The sequence below is a fragment of the Amblyraja radiata genome, chromosome 17 (genome assembly GCF_010909765.2).
Source record: "Amblyraja radiata isolate CabotCenter1 chromosome 17, sAmbRad1.1.pri, whole genome shotgun sequence".
Classification (NCBI taxonomy): Eukaryota; Metazoa; Chordata; class Chondrichthyes; order Rajiformes; family Rajidae; genus Amblyraja; species Amblyraja radiata.
Genome location: NC_045972.1, coordinates 39256416 through 39276129, shown reverse-complemented (window position 1 = coordinate 39276129; position 19714 = coordinate 39256416). Strand labels below are relative to the sequence as shown.

General features: G+C 41.7%; 1 protein-coding gene across 6 annotated transcripts in view; it reads right to left on the bottom strand.

Annotated features, from left to right (window-relative positions):
• ranbp10 (RAN binding protein 10) overlaps nucleotides 1–19714 on the bottom strand; it is a 126410-nt gene that overhangs the window by 26682 nt on the left and 80014 nt on the right. For 4 of the 6 annotated variants that reach the window (XR_004414537.1, XR_004414536.1, XR_004414538.1 and 1 more), the window contains exons 5-13: nucleotides 16824–16846; nucleotides 14560–14744; nucleotides 14348–14487; nucleotides 12278–12386; nucleotides 11392–11540; nucleotides 9817–10015; nucleotides 7752–7876; nucleotides 1533–1678; nucleotides 206–317 (exon numbers count right to left, since the gene is read on the bottom strand). Coding sequence is in view for 3 of the 6 variants with exons in the window: in XM_033036265.1 (XP_032892156.1) it covers nucleotides 206–317; nucleotides 1533–1678; nucleotides 7752–7876; nucleotides 9817–10015; nucleotides 11392–11540; nucleotides 12278–12386; nucleotides 14348–14487; nucleotides 14560–14744; nucleotides 16824–16846 (1188 nt within the window). In the remaining 3 variants the exon portion in view is untranslated. The remainder of the gene's footprint in view (nucleotides 1–205; nucleotides 318–1532; nucleotides 1679–7751; nucleotides 7877–9816; nucleotides 10016–11391; nucleotides 11541–12277; nucleotides 12387–14347; nucleotides 14488–14559; nucleotides 14745–16823; nucleotides 16847–19714) is intronic. The other 2 variants (XM_033036267.1, XM_033036268.1) reach the window with 2 other exon arrangements.

Here is a 19714-nt window from a genome sequence, read left to right as displayed (position 1 = left end):
AGGCTGCAATTTTCAGCTTCAGGCTAAGAATAAGCGGCAAACCCGATAATGGTATTCGGTTACACATCTTTCAGGCTTATTTTGCGGAAGGAAAGATTGGCCCATAACAGTCTCCATTAAATTGGTGCAATAAGGTCTCATTTCTACCACGTGGATCATTGATTGCAACAATTCATAACTCATTCACTTTTTTTGGGCTGCTTACCTAAAATAGCACTATTAAGGGCAGCACAGATAGGTTCCCTCTGGATAGGATCAAGCTGTTGCCCAACTGGACAGCCCCAAGGATCAGAGTACGCTAGCAGGCTAAATGCATCCTGGAAAAGAAAGATACAAAGTCACTACACAGCTTCAATAGGTTTAATACCACATAGGAATTATCCGATTTCTATTTCATTTTGTTTCTCATCCTCCACCACCCACTGTCGGCTCTCATGCCCCTACCTCTTCAGCTCGAGAATGTGCGACAAGAGCTTATTGAGTTCTGGCTTTTTATTGAAGATAGACACAGAGTGCTGGAGTAACTCAGCGGGTCAGGCAGCATCTCTGGAGAAAAAGGATGGGTGACGTTTTGGGTATCAAAGATAGACAGACACAAGGTACTGGAGTAACTCAGTGGGTCAGGCAGCACCTATGGAGAAAAAGATGGGAGCTCAGCGGGTCAGGCAACATCTCTGGAGACAAAGGATGGCCTTTTATTGGCAGCTGCTCATCGCAATATGGCAATAAGCAAGGGGCAGATGTAAGGAACAATGCTGTATTCCCAATTTCATGTGATGCACTCTTCTGATACTTAAGCACATCATTGTCATTCAATACAACTGGATTTTTAAAAATGTGATTTGGAATTTTTGTTTGTTTGCTCAGAAAAATGCATAAAGTTGCATTTCAATGTTAGGCTTCAAAGTAAAAACATGCTCTCTTTTTTTTTTTTAATCTAATTTTATTAGTCCGTCTCAGCAATTGACAAAAACATTTTTTTTTGGAGGCTCTTGCTCCTGGGTACCAATGCAAAGATCATCTCACCTGGGGTAATCAAGAGTAAAGATTGATATTAAAAGAAAGTCAGAAAGATCTCACTGATAGTAACATTTTAATAACAGGCTTAAATTCAGAAAATTAGAATGTCGGGTGGCAATTAAAAGTTATTATGCCTCAGTCAACTAAGGAGATTGAATAATATAGGAAGGCATTAGATCCTTATTATTTGGTAATATTTCATGAGGCCAACATGTACTGACAGTACAAGCCAACCAAACTCTGACAATTAACAACTGTATGCTCTTTGTTAATCATTGTCTACATGGTCAGACTAATAGAAAATTGCATTGCTTAGTCCAACAAATTGAAAGAATGGTGATCTAATAAAAATTTTGAACCACCTTCTGTTGTCTGGTAAAGTAAGGAAATTGGAGAGACGGTGCAGTCAATGAAACATCTTTGGAGATATAAACCTTTCAAAATAAATAACGCAATAAGACCACAATCAATACTCAATCCTGCAAAGTTTGAAAAGAGTGAGTATGTGATACCTGCAACATTTTTTTGTGTGTGGCATTCTTTCCATATTCTCTGCAAAGTTGTTCACTTAAAGCTTGCAATTCTCGTCCAAACTGGATCATGCGTTCGGTTGCAGCTTGGTTCCCTCCACAAAGCTGACGTTGAGGGCAGCTGTCCTCTAGATTGGGAGAATTACATGAAAAAAAGGGAATATTAAAAAGTTCATTACAATGATGCCCCAAACTAAATCCAAAGATTTTGCCACAGAATCAGAGCTACATGTTCATCAACTGTTGCATTTCAGTTAAGGCAGCAGTGTAGTTTGCACCCCATAGAATCTTATTTTTCTATGTCCAACTTACAGTTGTGTTATGCAAAACTGCTCATGGACGTAGAGAATAAGTGAAATGAGACTATAATGTTTTACCGAAAAGTTGAAATGCAATGTTTTTTGTACCAGCGTTCTAATAGCATTTGATAGAAGTGTTTAGATTCTCTCGCTCATAGTCATGTTGAAGGTATTGCTGAAGTATATAGGTAATAATACATTGCGGTTACATATCAGTCAGGTGAAGTAACTTCTTTACTCAGAGAGTGGTAGCTGTGTGGAATGAGCTTCCAGTGAAGGTGGTGTAGGCAGGTTCGTTTTTATCATTTAAAAATAAATTGGATAGTTATATGGATGGGAAAGGAATGGAGGGTTATGGTCTGAGCGCAGGTATATGGGACTAGGGGAGATTATGTGTTCGGCACGGACTAGAAGGGTCGAGATGGCCTGTTTCCGTGCTGTAATTGTTATATGGTTAATAATACATTGCGGTTACATATCAGTCAGGTGAAGACCAGAGTTAGTGGTCTCAGCTGATAAAGTATCAATACATGTTTAAGAAAGCACTACAGATGCTGGAAAAATCGAAGGTAGACAAAAATGCTGGAGAAACTCAGAGGGTGAGGCAGCACCTATGGAGCGAAGGAATATGTGACGTTTCAGGTCGAAACCCTTCTTCAGACTCCGTTTCGGGTCGAGACCCTTCTTCAGAAGTATCAATAAATAATCAATAACTTTTGGTGATGGATGTTGTAAATGGGGTATGTAAAATTTGAAGTGGGGGTTGAGCTTGCAAAATGGGGAGGCAGAAATGGGAAGCAACTAAGAAGTGCTTTGGTGAGTAGGGTGATGTGAAATTTCGAAAGGGGTGAAAAATAAATTAGTGGAGTTGGATTGAGAAAGTGAAAGGAACAAAGAGCTGATTTACACATCTACAACTGCCCCCTCCCCCCCCCCCCCCCGGAAGTCCCCCTGAACAGGTGGTGCCAAGGCCAGGTGTGGCAGCCGATCTCAACCTTTTTGGGACTTCCACGCCGATGGGCGGGTCGAATTTGCCCACTGCGAAAGCCGGCAGATCCATTCAATAGCCAATTTCCGAGGCCGACATTGCAGCGGAGTCTGAGGTGATGGGGGCATGATGGTCTGTGGGGCGTGGGATGAGGAGGGGATAGCAAGTAGGAGGATTAGTACTGTGGATTGAGGTTGGATGTCTTGGGAGAAGCAGTCAGGCAATTAATCAGTTTCCGGAGGAGGATCCATGAGGTTTGTGACTGAGGTGCAGGGTGCCATGATAGGTAAATATATCACCCAAAGAGGACCATGAAACAGGAACCTAGCGCCAGTCTCCACTGCCAGGGACGTACTCAGGCAACCCTCTCTTCATATTACTGAGGCCTCACAAGTGTTTATGAATGTATGAACACACCATCACACAGACATTGTCTATGTGATCTAAAATACTAGAATTCTGCAATGCAAGCCACAGTACATCCTATTATCCACGTGTTAGCACTTCACATCCATAAAGAAGGAACGTGCAAAGGATATTCCTTCATTCCGTTCATTGAAATTGAACGATGTAAAAACAAAAATCTGACACTCCAGAAAAATAATCTTCAGGAAAATAAAATGGGGCTCTTTTTATCTTCTGTTTTTCAGAAAATAGTTGACAATAGCAGTCTGTGACTGGGAAGAGATTTGACAAGGTGTATGCATCCATTTGATGGGAAGATCAGAAATAAAAATATATACATTTAAGACGTTGCCTATTTCCATCGCTCCATAGATGCTGCTGCACCCGCTGAGTATCTCCAGCATTTTTGTGTACCTATACATTTAAGATGATCACTAATAAATTAATCTCAGATAAATTCATCTCAGATTGTAGTCAACTGGGCTGTATTATATACAGTATTATGTATTATATACTGTATTATATATTATGTAGGCCATTTAGAATGGAGATGAGGGAAAACGTTTTCACCCAGAGTTGTGAATCTGTGGAATTCTCTGCCTCAGAAGGCAGTGGAGGCCAATTCTCTGGATGCTTTCAAGAGAGAGTTAGATAGAGCTCTTCACAGAGGAGATGCATGAACAGATTGATCTGGTGCTGAGAGACAGATACTTGTACACAAGCATTGTATGGTAGCAGAACAAGTTGTGATGACTGATACAATACTTATTTATTGAAACAAGGACATGGAGCACAAATGCAAGGAATACTAGAGACTTTGCGTATGGTATTATCCGTGCTTTAGAAAGACATCGAGGGCTTAGATATATTGCAGAAGAGAATCACAGGTGAGGGACTCTAATTAATTGCAGAGAATGGAGAGATTTTGTTATTTGTTGAGCAAAGAAAATTAAGGGGAACTTGACAGAGGTGTTAAAATCATGAACTACTTTGGCAGTAAATAAGAAGAAACCATCTCACCCAACACAACATTCTGTAACCATTAGACACAGATTCAAGGTAATTAGCAAAAGAACCAATGCTAATGTAAGAAATACTTATCACACACAATCTGAATGCACTTGTTGAAATTAGTTGCAGCAGTAACCTTGAAAAGGGATTAAAATAAATACTTGAGGGGAACAATTTAAGGCTACGAGGCAGCCGGGAATAGGACTAAATAGTTAGCTTTACGAAAGCTCAGCATTTAGCCTCGGTTAGATTTTTGTCTAGTTTAGAGATCTACACACCCATCAACGATCATCCATACACTAGTTCTATCCTACACACGAGGGACAATTTCTAAAAGCCAATTAACCTGCAAACAGATTCAGATTCAATTTTAATTGTCATTGTCAGTGTACAGTACAGAGACAACGAAATGCATTTAGCATCTCCCTGGAAGAGTGACATAGCAAATGATTTGAATAAATAATAATGTGTCCGGGGGGGGGGGGGGGGTGATTGGCAGTCACCGAGGTACGTTGTTGAGTAGAGTGACAGCCGCTGGGAAGAAGCTGTTCCTGGACCTGCTGGTTCGGCAACGGAGAGACCTGTAGCGCCTCCCGGATGGTAGGAGCGTAAACAGTCCATGGTTGGGGTGAGAGCAGTCCTTGGCGATGCTGAGCGCCCTCCGCAGACAACGCTTGCTTTGGACAGACTCAATGGAGGGGAGCGAGGAACCGGTGATGCGTTGGGCAATTTTCACCACCCTCTGCAATGCCTTCCGGTCGGAGACAGAGCAGTTGCCATACCATACTGTGATGCAGTTGGTAAGGATGCTCTCGATGGTGCAGCGGTAGAAGTTCACCAGGATCTGAGGAGACAGATGGACCTTCTTCAGTCTCCTCAGGAAGAAGAGATGCTGGTGAGCCTTCTTGATCAGAGTTGAGGTATTGTGGGTCCAAGAGAGGTAATCGGAGATGTTGACTCCCAGGAACCTGAAGCTAGAAACACGTTCCACCTCCGTCCCGTTAATGTGGATGGGGGTGTGCGTGCCGCCCCTGGACTTCCTGAAGTCTACAATGAGCTCCTTGGTCTTCTTGGAGTTAAGGGCCAGGTTGTTGTCAGCGCACCATGCTGCTAAGTGCTGGACCTCCTCCCTGTAGGCCGACTCATCGTTGTTGCTGATGAGGCCAATCACCGTTGTATCATCTGCATACTTGATGATGGTGTTAGTACCATGTACAAGTGTGCAGTCATAGGTGAAGAGGGAGTAGAGGAGGGGGCTCAGCACACAGCCCTGTGGAACCTGTTCAGGGTGAGGGTTGAAGAGGTGTGCTTGTCTAACCTAACAGACTGGTGTCTGTTGGTTAGAAAGTCCAGTATCCAGTTGCAGAGGGAGGGGTCGATGCCCAGGTTACCGAGTTTGGTGATCAGTTTTGATGGTATAATGGTGTTGAATGCTGAGCTGTAATCGATGAACAGCATTCTTACGTAAGTGTCTCTGTTGTCGAGGTGGGAGAGGGCGGAGTGAAGTGCCGTTGAGATGGCATCCTCCGTACTCCTGTTCTTGCGGTAGGCAAACTGATAGGGATCCAGTGTGGGGGGTAGGCAGCTTTTGAGGTGTGCCAGGACCAGCCTCTCGAAGCACTTGGTGATGATGGGGGTAAGTGCAACTGGGCGGAAGTCGTTGAGGCTTGCCGCAGTGGAGTGTTTTGGCACTGGCACGATGGAGGTGGTTTTAAGGCACGTGGGGACAACTGCTTGGGCAAGTGCCATGTTGAAGATGTCAGTCCAGACGTCTGTCAGCTGCGCAGCACAGGCCCTGAGCACGCGCCCAGGGATGCCGTCAGGGCCAGCAGCTTTACGTGCATTAGTCCTACTCAGTGCCACGTATACGTCGTAGGGGGTGAGTGTGAGGGGTTGGTGATCGGCAGGTAGCACAGCCTTGATGGCTGTCTCTAGATTGTCCCTGTCGAAGCGGCCATAGAAGTGATTAAGCTCCTCAAGGAAGGAGGCGTCGCTGGATGTGGGGGTGGTGTTGGAGGGTCTGTAGTCCGTGATGGCCTGGATGCCTTGCCACATGCGTCGGGGGTCGGAGTTGTTGTTGAAGTGCTCCTCAATCCTGAGCTTATGGCAGTGCTTGGCCTTCTTGATGCCCCTCTTCAGGTTAGCCCTGGCTGAACTGTAGGCTCGAGCATCGCCTGACCTGAAAGCGGTGTCCCGTGCTTTCAGCAGTAGCCTGACCTCGCTGTTCATCCATGGCTTCTGATTCGGGAATATGGTCACCTGTTTGAGGGAGGTGACAATATTGACCTGCATGCATTTGGAATATGGGAGGAAACCATAGCACCTGGAGAAAACCCACACCGTCACAGGGAGAACGTACAAACTCCATACAGACAGCACCCATAGTCAGCGTCTCCGGTGCTGTAAAGCGGCAATTCTACTGCTACATCTCTGCCACTCTAATTGCTTGTACCATTTCTTTGATTCTAAAGTTCACCATGGTGTCGTTATACATTCTTTATCATGAAGTTTTGAATCTTAGGATATAAGAAAGTAAATCTTGGAATTTGCATATCAAAGTCTGATATCCTTAGAATACATAAAGTCATAAGGTCATGTGATAGGAGTTGAATTAGGCCATTCGGCCCATCAAGTCTATTCTGCCATCCAATCTTGGCTGATGTATCTTTCCCTCTTAAACCCGTTTTCCTGCCTTCTCCCCATAACCCCTGACACCCATACTAAACAAGAAATACAAAAGGTGATACAGGACTTAAACAATGACTGTGGATAGGTAGGTACAGCAGGCAAAGAAGCAAATAGTTGTTCAAAAGGCAGCACGGTGGCACATCTGGTAGAGCTGCTGCCTCACAGTGCCAGAGACACAGTTCTGATCCTGTCCTTGGGTGCTGTTTACGTGGAGTTTGAATGTTCTTCTTGTGTGCCTGCGTGGTTTTCCTCCAGGTGCTCCAGCTTTCTCCCACATCCCAAAGATGTGCAGGTTTGTAGGTTAATTGGCCTTTGTAAATTGTCCCTAGTTTGTACGGAATGGGATAATATTGAATTTGTGTGAATGGAGATCTATGGATAGCATGGACTTGGTTGGGCCTGTTTCCAGGCTGTGTCGCTCATTAAACAAATTTTAGCAATGGTAATGCAGTCAAATCTGCTAACAGGAGCTGGAAGGTAATTTGAAAAACCAAATCACGTAACTATTTATTTCTATTTCTGGGGAAGATTTCCCCCCCCCCCATTTTCAACAGCAGAGGAATTCAATTTAAGGAGGATTAAAGTGGGAAGAGGGAGCAAATGATGCTGAGAAAACAAAAGGTTTCCATATGATAAGAAAACGGATATAGAATCTCACTCTCTCTTAACCTCTCGTTAAAATATTGGCCTACGTATTTCTTCCTTCTTTTGTCACCCTCCCTTTCCAAACATACATGTCCACAGATCTATCACCTGCCCCCTCCTTTGCTCACACAACATGCCCACCACTGTCCTCATGTCTGATCCTACCCATGCTGGACTCGTCAGTTGGCAGGATTTCTTCGTGTTTATAGCTGCCGTTCATTATTCTAGTCGAGGAATTTTCCAAGACTCCATTGGTGTAGTGCTCTGGTTCCATTTCCATTTCACTGTCACTGTTGAACAATAAAAGTAAATCAGGCAATAAAATGGTCTGACTCAATTCAGGCAAAAATCAGCTGAGGTAGCCACCCAAGAACCTTCCCCCTCAGCAAAGGACAAAGCACAAATGTTTTCCTCTTCTTCCTATCTAACTTCCATTTATTCAGACAACTTAATCCTAGTCTCATCTTTTTATTCACCATAATTACATGACCATGAGTAGGGCTTTATCAAGTCAGGAATTAGAGACTTAGGCTATTCCCATACTCTATTAGAGCTAAAACAAGCAAAAGAAAAAAATAGGTTTCAGGTTACCTTCCCTATTTCCCAAGTATCATGTTTAAAGTTAGATTCCCTATTCCCAGGTGCCTGAGATACAAAGGCAGTGTATTATTTATTTTTTAAAAGCTCCTTGCATTTAAGGCACAATATCAAGGAGCATACAAGTGCCTGCACAAATAATGAATCAAAAATAACTCATTGAAAGATAATTACACCTTTCCCTCGTCACAAAGCTTTTGTACAAGAATTGCCAAATTACCTACTTCACCTGGCTGTTTGTTTGTTGGTTGGTTTATTTTCTTTCAAGTGGATTTTGCGATAAATGAGTTTTTGGAATTTTACAGTAACATAAAAACAAATTAATTCAGCACCAATGATGACACAGCTGCACTCTCTCCCAAGACAGAACGTCTAATATAGAGGCCACTTTCCCCATACTTATTCGCTGTTGTATTGTAATGAATGCTTAGCGTTGGTGGACAGGTAGCAAGACATTAATTATAACTGTGACATGTATATCAAACTACTCGATAAGCATCCGACCAAAAAGGTTGCTTATATATATATATTACATTGATTTTCTAATCAAAATAATTGCACTCTACGGCAGACAAATCCATTACAAATACAGATTATCTATGTTATGATATTTTTCAGCATCTTCCTTGCATTCATAAACTCCAAGACTGCGCTGTCTAAATTAGTCATTTTAATGCCAGACATGTTCAAATCAAGATACAGATAAAAATAACTTTCATCTGCAAACACCTCTTGAGCCAAAAAGGTTGTGATCAACGTACTTAATGCACCAGCATTGCCGAGTCTCCACTATCAACATCTCAGGGATCGTCAATAACCAGAAACTCTATTGGTCTAGTCACATACATCCAGTCATTACAAGGGTAGATCAAATCTTAAAAAAGGACAAAAAGTGCTGGAGTAACAGCGGTTCTGGCAGCATCTCTGAAGAACATGGATAGGCGACGATTCCGGTCCTAAGGAAGAAGGGTCCCAACCCAAGTGTCACCTATCACGTTCTCCAGGGGTGCTGCCTGACCCACTGAGTTACTCCAGCACTTGTGTCTATTTTTATAAACCAGCAGCTGCTATTCCTTGTTTTTAAATCAAATGCTATATAATCTAAGGTGTGTATGTAATACTGCTTTATATTGACAAACTCCTGGATAAGTCATTCACAAGCATTAAATATATCAAATCTCATTTTTACAAGAAAATATTCAAGGAGTGTGTTAAGTGTTTGAGTGCTTGCTTTCTGTGAATACGTGAAATGGAAACAGAATACCCCTTAGTTTGCAAAGGTGCTCCTGCTTTTTCTTAACCGAAAACACTTAACTGTAGTCAACTGGGCTGTATTATATTCCCCTTAATAAGGGATGGCTATTTAGAATGGAGATGAAAAAAAAACGTTTTCACCCAGAGAGTTGTGAATCTGTGAAATCCTCTGCCTCAGGCAGTGGAGGCCAATTCTCTGGATGCTTTCAAGAGAGAGTTAGATAGAGCTCTTAAAGATAGTGGAGTCAGGGGATATGGTGAGAAGGCAGGAACGAGGTACTGAATGTGGATAATCAGACATGATCACAGTGAATGGCGGTGCTGGCTCGAAGGGCCTACTCCTGCACCTATTGTCTATTGTATTGCAGACCTGGCATACCTGGTTTCTTGGTTACTTGTACTACTGTGTTGCTGGGATTTGGAAGAGTCTGTAGAATTGGACTCTGAATAGTTTACAGAGGAAGGTGAAGAGGAGGATGAAGAAGATGAAGACGATGAACTTATAGCTGGATATTTGTTGTGGATCGGTTTGCTTTTTGACGACACAATCCCATTGCTGCAGTTTGGACTATCTGCTCCTGCAAAACACACAATAGATTTAATGGACAGAAAAAAACTTCTCACTAACATGATTACAAGTTGTCAGAGGATGGCGGAGAGGTGGCTACATTTACATTGTTTAAAATACATTTTTACAGATACAGGGATAGGAACAGTTTAGAGAGACATGGGCCAAGCACAAGTAAATGGGGTTGGCATAGATCGACATCTTGATTAGCATGGAATTGTGATCCAATTATTACAGCTTTGTATTTAAATTCAGTTAATCATCTGACATTTTTTTTTTTTAAAGATAAGCAGAGTCATTAAAAAAAAAGCATTTTTACAAATTTTCGGTCATACTTACCTGGTATGGAATGTAGTTGACACTTAACTGCCCTCTGAAATGGCCCAGCAAAGCTTCTACATTAATAAAGAAAAAGGCCAAAACCAGGTGGACTACCTAACATGGACCTCAGCAACAAATAAGATGGCATTAAGTCCCCGCCCAGCCAGCCAGCCTCACCAAGACTTTGATTCGTGTCTCAGGAACTGGGAAGACATCCTTTACACAACTCAAGCAAAAGCCCGACATAACCATACTCACAGAATCATATCTCATAACAAACCAGATTCTGCCACAAAAAAAAAATCCATGACTGCATCTTCTCACCAGTGGCAGCCAGTGGTGATGAAGTGGAGGTGGCAGTTCTGAGAGGCCAGAAAATCGGCCGAGTGAAGTTCCAGATTCAACCATATTCAGCTGCCTCAGGAATAAACTTCTGTCAGAAGTTCAGAAGTGGGAATATTCACTGATGACTGCACAAATTGACAATTTTTAAGCAACCCCTCAGCAAATAATTCACATGACATGCAACTCCTCAACAAATGAAGCGATCCATACTTGCATTCTACATCTAGGGATGTGCTGTTAAGTGGCAAGAAACATTCATGTCATGGGTGTGCCAGACAATGAATAATTTTAAAAACGGTTTACCAGCTACTACCCTAACTTTACTACCCTAAATCTCCCACCATTAATGTCCTGCAGGTCACCATTGACCAGAATCTTAACCGGACCAGCCATCTAAGAAAAGCAAATATCTGAAGATACAGGAAATCTGAATGAAAAAGTGAATGCCTGAAATAGTCAGCAGATCCATAGAGAGTAAAATAGTTAGATTTCAAGACAAGGATATTTCATCAGAACTGAGCATTTGATACCCAGAAGCTTGGTAGAGATCGCAGAAGGGCTGTAAAGGTTTAAGGTCGCTTTTCCAAAGGTAATGGGAAATGGACAATAAATCATTAAATCAATAAATCATTAAAAAGATCAGTGTGAATGAGGAGACAAGTTCGTTCGTGGTCAATAATATTGTTTGAATTGAGAAAGAGAAATGGTTCCATACTCCACCTGCATTGTTGATGTGAGAGTTATTGGCTCCATGCCTGGGGCTCATGTTGGGTGATCCAGGGTAGCTACCTTGAGACTTGGGACTACGGGCACTGAAACAGCGCACTTCACTGTCTGTACCGTTCACCATCTCCACAAACTGCCGACACCTGCATAAAATTACCAGAGTAGTTGTTGAGCAAAATATTAAGAACAGGCAACATTAAAGTAAAAATCAGAGCAATATTGAGTTCCACGAAAATAACAAATGATTTTCAACTGCCAGCTATTTATAAGTCATCTGGTATGTAGTAATTCCTTGGAAATTGGGATTCCTCTTTGGACGTCTGACCCTATAATGTCAAAAGGAAGCTGCTTGCATGTGCAAAACATGCTTCTAAACAGGTCGCTATGTACCAGTTTAAGCACAAATGGTTGGAATGCGATCAGTTCCCAGCAGAGAGCAGTCCAACTGCTTTTCAGTAAGGGACTGGCAGCTACAAAAACATCTTGGATCAATGTCTGAAGAAGGGTTTTGGCCCGAAACGTTGCCTATTTCCTTCGCTCCATAGATGCTGCTGCACCCGCTGAGTTTCTCCAGCATTTTTGTCTACCTTCGATTTTCCAGCATCTGCAGTTCCTTCTTAAACACATTGGATCAATGTTTCTCTGACCATGCAGGCACTGCACGTATATACTGCTCATCTCCGCCTTAAAAATATCCATTGACTTGGCCTGTTCATTCATACAATTTAATCAGCTTGCTGACAATTAAAAATAAACTCCAAGCTGTAGAGCACTCAGTAGGTTGTGGATGTACCATCAACTTTGCTCCAGATTTGGATCCTTCTCCCTTACCAAATCCCCACCACACATGCACCTTACTTTTGGTATGCAATGTCCTTACTTTAACATGAAGAGCAAGTTTGGGTTACGCTCCAACAGTCCTGGGTACAGTTGTTGTGTTGCCTCTATAGCTTCGCCCACTCTTCCTGCTAAAACTAGCTTTTGTATTCCTGTAAGACAGAAGGTGATGTTTGCAATTACTAGCCAGTTTCAGCTTCACTTGGCATTTTTATTAAAAAGATAATTATTTCCAATGCGTCAGAACATTCATGGCTTGGGTAAATTGCACCATCACTAACATGAACCATCCTGACAACAGTTCCAGATTAATTGTGTAAATAGATACAGACTGGAAGGCAAGACCAAAAAGGCTCTGTCCAAATCCCATTATGCTGTCTTGATTCATTCTATTTCCACTAAACTTAGTGGAATATCATTGCAGAAAAGTGGTTCCTAAACAACAGTACTTTTGCGACGTGGTTATCTGCTAAATATACTCCTCCAACATTGGGAACATGTTTGCTGTCTCTAGCGTGTCCAATCCCTTAATAATCTTAAATGTTTCAATAAGATTCCCTCTCATCCTTCTAAATTCCAGCGTATACAAGCCCAGTCGCCCCATTCTATCAACATATGACAGTCCTGCCATCCCGGGAATTTACCTCGTGAACCTACGCTGCACTCCCTCAATAGCACGAATGTCCTTCCTCAAATTTGGAGACCAAATCTGCACACAATACTCCAGGCGTGGTCTCACCAGGACCCTGTACAACTGCAGAAGGACCTCCTTGCTCCTATACTCAAATCCTCTTGCTATGAAGGCCAACATGCCATTTGCTTTTTTCACTGCCTGCTATACCTGTATGCTTACTCTCAGTGATTGATGTACAAGGACACCCAGGTGAGTGTCCAGGTGGGGCACGGGGAGAAAGGAAGGAGTTGTAGTACATAAAACTGGAAAATTCAAAAGTTTGTATTGAGGTCGCAAGCTAATGCTGTTATTTACTTCTAGAACAGTGTGCTGATTTGCTATGCTTGTTGGTCTACTTGGTGGAGACTGGAAATCTGTGAATGTTTTACCAAAGGGGGCACCACAGGAATCATTTTCACTGTAAAGGGAGATATTGAACATAGGAAGTCTTGCTGTACTTTCTTCCTCTTTCATTGTAGTGTGGAGATTAACTCGCATGCATCTTAGCTAACATTAGGAACTGATTTCATTTGAATGATGGGAGGGTTATTATGTATTACTGACGGCTGGGCCTGTACTCACTGAAGTTTTATGATACGATACGATAGAACTTTATTTATCCCAGGAGGGAAATTAGTCTATTGGAAGGATAAGGGGTCATAGAAAACACATAGAAAATAGGTGCAGGAGTAGGCCATTCGGCCCTTCGAGCCTGCACCGCCATTCAATATGATCATGGCTGATCATCCAACTCAGTATCCTGTACCTGCCTTCTCTCCATACCCCCTGATCCCTTTAGCCACAAGGGCCACATCTAACTCCCTCTTAAATATAGCCAATGAACTGGCCTCAACTACCTTCTGCGGGAGAGAATTCCAGAGATTCACCACTCTCTGTGTGAAAAAAGTTTTCCTCATCTCGGTCCTAAAAGATTTTCCCCTTATCCTTAAACTGTGACCCTCATTGAAACCTCATTGAAACTTACCAAAATAATGAAAGGTCTGGATAGAATGGATGTGGAGAGGATGTTTCCACTACTGGGAGAGTCTAGGACTAGAGCCCATAGCTTCAGAATAAAAGGACGTACCTTTAGAAAGGAAATGAGGAGGAATTTATGTAGTCCGGAGGTGGTAAATCTGTGGAATTCATTGCCACAGAAGGTTGTGGAGGCCAAGTCAATGGATATTTTTAAGGCGGAGATTGACAGATTCTTGATTTGTACGGGTGTCAGGGGTTACGGGGAGAAGGCAGGAGAATGGGATTGAGAGAGAATGAAAGATCAGCCATGATTGAATAGTGGAGTAGACTTAATGTGCTGAATGGCCTAATTCTGCTCCTATAACTATGAACCAATGGGCAGTGCTGTTGGCAATTAAGATCACAGGGATTTAAAATATAAGTTTCAGCTGTTTCACATAAAGATATTGCTGGCAGCCTTACGCTGTCTGTTTTTGATTGAGTTCTGCTCCTCTTGAATGGTCTGCCCTGTTGCTCTGGCAAAGGCAGTTGCTGTCGCACAGTAACCATGATGCACCAGGTAGGACGACACCAAACTGCAAAACAAATTCTCACATAATGAGCTAGTTTAAATGTGGTACAAAGACAATTGGCTAACCCACTATTTATGAGAAACAAGGAGCATCATTTCTTACTTTTGCAGCATTGTCTGCCACTCCCCTAATCTGTCACCGATGGGGAATCGCTCAATGGTACCATGAATCTTTGCTCTCCACTCCCGCATGTAATCTTCAATGTCAAACACAAACGGTTGCTGCCCGAAGTTGGCATCTACTATTTCTCCAGGCGTTTGTAGCCCCACTGTTGGGTACAAGTTAGGCTAAAAGACAAAATGATTGAAAGAAAATGTGAAATGGCAAACTCCACAGTTCAACAATGCAGTTGTTTACTATTATATGCATTTTGTGGACAGAAAAGTGTGGCGCTATTCAACTTTGGAGGAAGTAAATTGTCCACCCCAGCCAATTTTCCTTTTCATTACCCCAACGTTGCTTATTCTCTCCCCCCATTCCTTTTAATTTTAATTGATGGTCAAGTAAGTCATGGCCTCCTGGCGGCTCAAGTTAAAATCCCAATGTTTTAGCACTATAATATTGGGTAAGCAGGCTGTTACCATCAACAAGCATTCTTGTCCTTACTTGCTATTAATTCTAATATTAAAAAACATTGCTTTCCTCTAAAATGTTTAGTTTATGTGGAACATGTGAACATTGCAGAGATTCTAGTCAGTTCATGTATTTGTAGCTGCATTGTCTTCACCTCTCTTTTTGTACCCTTTGGTATTTTGCAGGCAGATGGCCAATGAATAGGCCACACTAATTGGTTGACACTGGTGAACATCTGAAGCCCAAAACTGAGCTTCAAATACGTTTTCTTTATTCCTTTATTATCCCTCTAGAAGACAAATCTGTTTGTATACCCAATGCTAGCAGACCATATGTCAGATAAAAAAACTATTGGAATATATTGATTTGGCCAAAATAGGATTTAATTGTGGGATTGCTTCACTGCCGATATATATGGGGCACCTGGGAAACAAGGAGGCTAAGCAATTAATCAGCCAGGCATAAAATGAGCATATGTATGCTTCTGGAGATAAAGCAAAAACTGTTTTGGTTGGCTGCAGATTCCATAATTAGTTAGTGGCAAGTAATTGTACATCTGTACACTGTGGATGGCTCAACTGTAATCATGTATAGTCTTTCTGCTGACCGGTTAACACGCAACAAAGGCTTTTCACTGTACCTCGGTACACATGACAATAAACTTTAAACTAATTGGAGTTTCCTCAGTGTTTAAAACCTGCAGTAAAGCATAGACATCTCAAACAGCAACGAGGTTGCAATAAACAAAATAACAAATTGCTCTGTTTCACTTTGGCAATCAAGAATTCGCAAGTCTTAAATCAGCGTTGAGGCCGAGTCAATTATACCATAGAATGAGACGAACACTTTAAAAACTCCAATTTCATGTGGCAAGCAGAGATTTCCTAAATGCTTTTAAACGCACTCAAATCCTACGTCAGGCCCCCCGGTAATTCAGGGTATTAACGCAGCACCTTTTGTGATGCAATGTCATATTGAATGCCAGGCTCAGCTGATTATGACGATGACACAATTAGTCCGTATATATCAAGAATGCTGAGGCACAACGAAAGGGATATCAAACAGGGCTCCAGCTCATGATTTCCAATTCCAATTAAATATGCTGAAAAGTAAACTGATTAAATGTTGGGCGAGGACAGCTATAATTTACATTGTTTCAGTTAGTACATGCAGCTGCAAGGCTATTTTCTAGCATGCAAATCCTCTGAGGATTGTGATTTTTTAAAATAATTAGCCCAGGTTTGTTTACAGTTCTCTTGCAGCTAACTCGGAATTATATATCACTCATATCAAGAAACACTGTTTCTTGTATACATGATATAAATGCAAATGCACAGTGTGCTGCTTTACGGTGATACTTAAGGACACGTGAAAATTTACCATGGGAAAATTTAGCAACACCTCCAGTATTACAAGAAAAAATTCAATCATAAATATTAATATGTTATGCCCATTAAAAAAATTACAATAATTGCCTGATTACCAGCAAGACATTTCTGCCTTTACATTTGGTTTGATATTATTATGGCACAGGGATTAAAGCAGAACTTTAGGAACTTAAAGCTAAAATTAAAAGTACATGAAGTACTGCTATAATTTCCAAGTAGTGGAGAAATGCAACTCTTGTGGCCGAAGGCAATGACCGAGATCAGTATGGTATACTTGGATTTCAAGACATTTACAAGACCCATCACAAATACAACCAATCTCTTTGGTAACAATTGGCTTTAATGTTTATGGGAATTATTTATGATTTTTTAAGGTTTTATTAGGAAAAAATTGTGAATACTTACAGGCAGGTCCGTGAATGCTATTCCTGAAAAAAAAACAGAGACAAAAGATATTAATAATTATTCACAGATGCAATGAAGGCAGGCATGGGTTATTGATTGGGGACGATCAACCATGATCACAATGAATGGCGGTGCTGGCTCGAAGGGCTGAATGGCCTCCTCCTGCACCTATTTTCTATGTTTTATACCTGAAATCTGAAACATGGATTGGGATGTTTACAATTTTAGGTTTCTCATGTCAAAGTAGAAACCACAAATTAGATTGCTTTGGGCACTTTCGAGTATGCGACATGCCGACTCAGCCAGGCATATTCATGAATGTCAAACAGCTTCTTTAATATTATTTCAGCAGAATTTTACTGTCCTTATGAGACCCATGTGAAGACTGAAGCAGATCTTAATCAGAGTTGAGGCCTGCTTCCAGCATTAGTCACGGTGTTCTACCTCTTTGGACTGATGCAGGAGAGTCTGCAGCATCTATCTTTTTCTCTACTGGTACATGTTTAAAATATCTTTCCTTACTCATGTGCATCTACCTCCTCTAGCTACAGTTGACCTCAGTACTCTCCTGAATATTTACCTTACCTGACCTGACCCAAGCATCTTCTATTCACTTCCCTGACCCTATACACTTCTGTCCTGATCTCACCCACCATCACCTGCCTGCTTCTGACCCACATTCATTGGCCTGATCACTTCCTTAACAATCCACCAAAATAATCTGCTGAAATGCAAATGAACCCAGAGGAAATGTTACTGCTCGCAGCACATTTGCAGTAGAATATTAGGGGCTCTTTAATGGGGTAATCTACGAATCACAGTGAACTAGTTTTGGCCAGTGGGTCATGGTTTGGACATTTGACATTTGAGAATTCTGTCACAAGATGGCACTCTTTATCAATGCCTAAAACTTACAACAAAACCTATCCTCGATAATTGGCAAGGCCTTTTTCACTTTGACAGAGAGGAACAGTCATTACTTTTGACATATGTGTGTGCGCACTATATCTAGTAAAACTAACACCGTCCATATAAAACTGCTAAAATTTCTTGGGAGCTTATCCTTGAGAAACTCAAACAAAACCATACTTAACAAGAAAGTTCACCCTCTCTTTGTACACAAGTTAATCCTGAGGAAATGGACAAGATACTGCAGTATCACAAGTAATATCCTTACTTCCTGACCAATAGATACGTTTGTACTGTCATCTCTTGCTGCTGTTGCTCTGGAGTGACTGGGTAGGACTCAAACTCATTCCCTACAAGAGGAAAGCCTTTTTATTCACACTGCAGACAGGATTCACAACACAATGGATTGGGGGATTGAATATGTATCATCATATGGCATCTGCAATGTCTGACACTAATGGCCTGCTCCTTACAGTTTAGAAATACTGTAATTGCAGAAAATAATGATTTGTGCCAGCCCATTTTACTTGACTATTCCAATAACCAATATTTTATGAAGTTCCACAGTTCAGCTCGGCATCATGTTCGGCGCAAACATTGTGGGCCGAAGGGCCCGTTCCTGTGCTGTACTGTTCTATGTTCTAAAATGATGCATTGAATGTGATCTGAAATAAAACAAAATAGTAAATGCTGGAGAACTCAGCAGATTGGGCTGCTTCCATAAAAAAAGTCTGAAGAAGGGTCCCAACCTGAAACATCACCTGTTCATGTCTTCCACAGAATCATCCACTGAGTTACTCCAGCACTTTGTGCTTTTTTCCTCTATAAAAACAATTAACGATTCAGGTAGAAGATTTGCTGAAGGGTCAAATTACCTAAAACCTTTAACTTTTTACCGGAAACAAATTGCCGGAAACCTTTCCTTTTCCGTGGATGCTGTCTGACCTATTGAGTGCTCTCCGTGTTTTCAATTTTATTTTAGATTTCCAGCATCTGCAGTTTCTCAGCTGACCCCAAGATGCAGAGCCTGTATATGGACACAGTGGTCCAGATGCAGCCTTATCGTTTGTTTAGATTCAGCAGAGGTTCATTGTTTTATAACACCAGGGACCAATTCTAAAACTGAAGATTCCACATGCTTCTTTAATAAACTTTTCATAGGCTCTGGCCAACCTCAAATGTATGTGGTAAGAGAATTCTATAAAATTGGTCAGCAGTTTGGAAGAAAGGAAAATATGGAAGCTGTTGATTGCCTTTACATTCCATTAAGCTTTCTGCTAACTGATTATACTGAAATACTGGTAGAGAGAGATAAAGTACATGCCCGAACTATCCTTCACAGAGGAAAATAAATTGCGAAGACTAAAGGGCCTGCCCCACTTGGGCGTCATTTGCGTGTAATTCACGCGTCATCATTTACGCATCACGGCGCACGAGTTGTGCCGCGCATGTGATGCATGCATTATGCACGCATGGTGCGTGGTGACGTAGGCAGTGACACGGTCATGCGCGGCGCCCCAGCATTTTGATATGTACAAAATCTTTGCGCGCCATCTGCGTGACGTGCAAATAACGCCCAAGTGGGACAGGCCCTTTAAGGTGCGAATACCTGTTTAGCTGCTGCCGACCATTATGTGTTCTACCTGTACGGTGTACACACAGACTCAAAGGCCGTATGCCACCAATCTTAAGGGCAGCTTATTCTATTGCAAGCTATTCAACATTCCTCAGATAGCTAACATCATCAACGTTTAATATGCTTTTACAGATTTTGTTACAATCTCATGGAAAAAGTTGCTTTATATGTTGTGGTAATATGCACATTTTTTGAAAAAATGCAGAAAGGCACCATGTAAAATCTTTCATCTTTTGCCCATCTAAATTCAACATAAACACAGGGGAAAAAAGGCCCTAAATTGTTGCTCTTCTTGCAATCGGGCATTCAGGTATTTGAAGATTTATTCAATTGTCCTTAAATTCTA